General features: G+C 43.5%; 2 protein-coding genes and 1 non-coding gene across 3 annotated transcripts; 2 read left to right on the plus strand and 1 right to left on the minus strand.

The window, feature by feature from the left end:
* Positions 1 to 446: 446 nt before the first annotated feature.
* On the minus strand, positions 447 to 2,097 carry K441DRAFT_656938 (uncharacterized protein). Its single transcript, XM_067648096.1, has 3 exons — positions 2,018 to 2,097; positions 1,629 to 1,955; positions 447 to 1,577 (listed from the first exon to the last, which is right to left on the minus strand). The coding sequence occupies exons 2-3, from the start codon at positions 1,778 to 1,780 to the stop codon at positions 509 to 511; spliced, it is 1,221 nt and encodes a 406-aa protein (XP_067505845.1). The 5' UTR covers positions 1,781 to 1,955; positions 2,018 to 2,097; the 3' UTR covers positions 447 to 508.
* Positions 2,098 to 2,720: 623 nt separating this feature from the next.
* K441DRAFT_t13 lies at positions 2,721 to 2,805 on the plus strand. The gene has a single exon. It is a non-coding gene; the product is annotated as a tRNA-Thr (tRNA).
* Positions 2,806 to 3,800: 995 nt separating this feature from the next.
* Positions 3,801 to 3,983, plus strand: K441DRAFT_656939 (uncharacterized protein; the record flags this gene model as incomplete). The annotated part of the gene is made up of 1 exon (XM_067648097.1): positions 3,801 to 3,983. A coding segment is annotated over one exon (183 nt), but the record flags the coding sequence as incomplete, so codon positions are not given.
* Positions 3,984 to 5,175: the final 1,192 nt, after the last annotated feature.

The raw sequence follows: 5,175 nt of genomic DNA on the forward strand, positions 1-5,175 counted from the left end.
GAATTAGAACCCGGCGATTAATTGTATGTCTGCTTTGCCTAAGGCGAATACCAGAAGGGACGTTAGGTCTGCTCCTATTAACGCTCGTGCATAAGTTATAAGGTCCTAAAGGGATTGTGTATTGATTATTGTATTATAGTAATTTCAGTCCTAGTTTTTACCTTTACTCTGTATTCAGAATAACCTGTATTTTATTAGCTTGGCGATGCATGATAAAAATTGCCTCGTAGACGCTGGGCACTGGGTGGATTATGTATGATTCAAGCTTGTTGAAGCTTATTCGGCGGCAGAGAGAGCTGTGTTAGTACTGGTATATGAGCAAGAAACAGGTGAAGGCATTCAAATACGCAAACTTGGATGTTTCATTTTTCACCTGAGTCTCGGTAGCGGTAGACTAGCGGGACTGTAAGCAGGCCAGCTAACACTAAACGATAGACGAGACAGATCACGATAATGCAATGATTTCATAACATTGTCTATAACCGCCGGGATCGATAGCTACATGTAATTAAGAACAATCTTCCGTGTACTTGTGCTTTTTTTGTCTCTTTCCGTCCCCTCGTTCAAAGGTGGTACTGACCCATCTTCGTGGAAGATGGCTTGATTGTGCCATACTTCCTCCCTCCAATAAGTCAACAAAAGTATTCGTATGGAAGACTCCTTTTGGGCCTCTATTTTGTATCCAACCGGCGAATGGCGTCCCAGTTTCTGATGTTCCTTCTACAAATATGGAGAGACGGCCTGCTGGGTCCTTCTCCGTGGCCTTTGGACAATAGACGGTTAGAGCGCTGCCGTTACGCTGAAACTCGTCCACTGTTAAAAGCTCAGCACGCATTTGAACAGGTGCATTTTTCTCGAGATGCACCCATTTTCGGCTGATACCAAACTTGAAGTGGTTTATGAAAAGTTCTTGATAGAAACCGTTTGGTCGAGGTTTTACATAAACACGTCGCTCAATTCCTTCCAAGATCTGAGCAAGATTCATGATGCTGGCCTTATACCTCATGATAACTGTTGATCGTATAACACCTTCATAGTAGTCTCGATGGGCGGCATTTGGTGAAAATTTTAGTTCGTAAAACCGCCTTCTCATAGAGTTATAGTACTCCCGTACGACCGGATTGGATGTATGATAGTCCCAAGGATCGTGTAGCTCAGGTGCTTTGCTCGGTGAGGTCTGAAGAATGGGTAGGGCGACGTTGAGATGCCTTCCGGCGTAGGGTGCTAACATTTCCGAAGGTAGATACTTTGCGAGCGCGTTCTTGCTGAGAGTTTGTAACATGAGACTGGCCCACATTTCAAGAAGATTGAGGAGAAGAGGGTTTTCTGCGTCTGTCAAGGCCAGAACCACAAACTCTTCGTTGACGTCGAAGTTGTCCCAAACGTAGTAATGCAAGGATGGGTGGTTGGTCCGGTATTTTCTGTCTCGATGATTGTCGAATCGAAGTTGCATGTTCGAGCTCTGTCCAACGTAGAGATAAAAGTCGCTAGGATCCGATTTGAGCCAGAGAATGTGCGCGTATATCCCAGCTTGCGGCTCATCGTCTCGTAGCGCATCGCCCCTAATCGTGAGGAGACTATAACTTGTTAGTAAATATTACTATTTGGTTTATTAGCTGGTCAACTACTTCTCTCTCGAGTAATCGCTAGATAATAGTACGTCTCGTGCTGCTGGTCGAAGCGGGTCCAGAAAAGTCTGCTCAGTCCGCCCAAGTACTTGAAGTTGTTGAATGTAGCTACCGTATCTCAAGGAATGGTATTCCCTTACAGATTCGAGCATTAAATCCAGAACCTTGTTTGGGCTGGGGTGAACGAAGTCGAGCCCTTCCGAAGACGTGTAGGTGCTAATTAGGCGATCGGAGTATCGGGCCTTGCTTGGCTGAGAAGTTTTGACTCTGGTTAGTCTGCTTGTAGACGAACAAACTTCTTGGTATGGGATCCATGTGCTAACATCACTAACGTCTCCGTCGTCAGTGCTTTCATAGCTGTCCTCTTCACTAGAAGAATCAGAACGGACCCCTATGCCAAACCTTGACCGATACTCAGACGGGCTTCCATTGCCGGTAACGTCACGGTTGTTTCCAATGATGATTATAGGGCCATCCAATGTTCCAGTGATGCTGTAGAAGCCGGGTTTTGATGCAACCATCTGATAGTATCGTACTGGTGACGAGGGCTCGTTATCTTCAACTTCATTTTCCGAATGGCAAGGGGACCAGCGCAAACCAGGAGCGAGTTCTGGCAGATTGGAGTCAAGATCTAATAATGAAGACGGTTAGTAAGTTGAGGAAATAATTGGGTAGGGATCCCCAACACCGGTTTGATCTAGAGGAATACTCATCTTATCTTCTTGATGACTTCCCCGTGGCGTATTGCAGACTGAGACAGAATCTCAGTGGTTAGACGCTCCTGCACGGACCACTAGCATGGCCCTATGTAAGGTGGAGTAGGAGGTATAACGGGGCAGAGAGTATTAATTGATAGCAAGGCTAATACTTAGAGAAGAAAGGAGGAGAATCTAACAAAGGGAAGAGTTTCCGAGGCAATCGTGTGCCTAGCCGGCTTTACCCCGGCTTTTAGGTGAGCAGTGCCTGGGATCTCAGGCGTTACAGCCTGACGCCAAGCCCTCTTACACCCTAATAAAAAGTCCGTTTCCTAGGAGCGCCTAAAAGCTGAATTATAATTTATATATTAGTTCAATTTCGAGTACAGTATGAGCTGCTCGAATGGCCAAGCTGGTAAGGTGTTGCACTAGTACTAGTACTAGTAATGCAAAGATCCACGGTTCAAGTCCGTGTTCGAGCAAGTGTTCAAGCGTTTCTTTTTACGTCCGAACATATTATGTTGGTAGGGGGGACTTGGGCAGTCTCTTTAAGCCGCGACGTATTATTGACCCGGGGTAACGTGCCTCCCTCCCCAGCGAGACACCCCCCCAAGCGAGACAATTTTTAACACGTTTTCTCGATTTTAGTAGCAATAAGATAGCTTTTTCTGAAATTTAAAAATTTAATATAAAGCAAGTATACTCTAAAAAAGCCTCCTAAAAAGTATATGTCTGTACGAGTAGAGGTTACGTGGTCATGTCTCTGATTAGTCATCCTTACGGTGACTCATCAGCCCCCTATTTAGGCACCGCGATCCTTACGATCCTCTGAAGAAAAAACACGAATGAATCAAAGAACCTGTTACCTTATATTGCAATTGCAGTACCCCCCCGGGTGATACCGACAGTATATAAAAAAATTTGAAGGAATAAAATTTTATTAAAGATTTTTAGTTTCTTTAGTTTAGCGTGAAGATCGCAGCACGCTAGGTGGATCCTTATCACTAATAAACCAGGCTTTCCCAACCTTTTTTTTTAATTAGAGTATATTTTTATCTTCCTTCCTACTTAATAAAGTAAAAATTTAAATATATAGTTCGTTTTTAAGATATACTCTATTTTAGAAATAGATTTAATATAATATTATTTTAATAAGCGTGGCTTAGAATCAGGTAATTAAGGTGTCTCGCTAGGGGGGATGTCTCGCTTGGGGGGGTTTTACGTTAAGTGGTCTATATATTCGGGTCCTGGATTTCAAACCCCAGCCAAGCCAGCTTCTGATTGGTTAGAAAAACACGCGCGCGGTAAGTTGTGGCAGAACCCACGTGACGAATTAAAATATCCTAGTATTACCTTCCTTTTTATTGACACCTCTATTAATACTACTATATATATTGTAAGGGCTTTATGAAATCGGCCTCTGCACCTCCACGCGGTGGAGCCCGGGAACCTGGCAGTACTATTGATGTTCCGTTAGGATCGTGTCAATAGACTACCAGAGCAAACGCAGAGACGTTCGTACGGCTGCGTACCGCTGGCGCTGCGACGGGTGATCGCGAAGAAAGAAGTTTTTTTTGGGAGGGTGAGCCCTAACAAGGCCTTAGGAACACGACCAACTCGTCTTTACATACGGTTGACCTGCTTGAATTACGGCATCTAAATTGGCGTCCTCCTTCTACATAGTATGGTACGCCATGCTGCATGACCCTACATAGTATATACGTACGCCTTGCAGGCTGAAGCCCGCGATGAGCCTCTTTATCTACCCACCTTCCGAAAGCCTCTCGTCTATTGCCTTTTAAGGCCTCTTATCTACCCGCCTTTATTATTACCTAATAGCTTGGACCTGCCGCACGCGGTATATGTCCTCCTTTGTGTTATAAAGGACCTAGGTTGGGGCTCTAGGAAAAGACACCTAGCACTAATTACTATCCCGTTGTTTTGGTTTTAAAAGAAGGTTATATAGGACTAGATATAAATGCATTATATAGGAGGGCAGTGGATTATACTAGAAGGTATAATAATAAGATTGGATTATGCTGTAAGTAGGGAAGTTGTAAGTAGCATATATGTATGCATATAGGGCGGAGTAGGGGAAGGGTAGGTATATAATTCCACATAGGCAATAATAGATAGGGAAAGTGGTTTAAAAGGCAGATAGGGCAAGATAGGCATTTAAGACACCTTCCTTAGGGGTCTCTAAGCAGTAACCTAACGGTGTTTTTCCCCCCGTTAATATAGTACGAATGCTATCTGGAAGTATTACCTCTTACGTTTCCCTCGGGGGTTTTTTATTCACCTAAAAAATAGGTTTTTCTTAGTGTGTATATTGAGTTTTTACCATAGGAATTAGTCTGCGTGGACCCATTAGGGGGACCGGGTCGGACGGTAAATTGAATTTATTATTATATATATTGTAAATATAGCAGATCCTACTATAATTGAGTGTAGCAAGTGCTATATCCATAAGCCCCGCCTTAACTTTGTTAAAAACGGCCCTTTAAAGAAGATTTTAAAGCTGTGCTAGTTATATCGGTTAAAGGCGCGTCTTCCCTATATATTACTTCTACTTTTACTTACTTTTTTAGGCCTTTAAATATAATTTAAATAAGCGGAGAGCTCTTATAGAGTTAGGTTCTACTACCAAGAATCGTCCTGTAAGGCGCTAGCAAACTACTCTACCTAAAAACGATACCGAGAACGCCTTTCTGCCTTACGGCCAGAACAGTTAAGATACGCCTAAAATTGCTTAACGGCGGAAGATAATTAGGGTAATGTAATGGGAGCACCGCATTCTTAATTGGCGGGGTAAAGCTTACTCGCCTACTCCTCCGCTATATACCACAGATAAA

The sequence above is a fragment of the Cenococcum geophilum genome (assembly GCF_001692895.1).
Source record: "Cenococcum geophilum 1.58 unplaced genomic scaffold K441scaffold_13, whole genome shotgun sequence".
Classification (NCBI taxonomy): domain Eukaryota; kingdom Fungi; phylum Ascomycota; class Dothideomycetes; order Gloniales; family Gloniaceae; genus Cenococcum; species Cenococcum geophilum.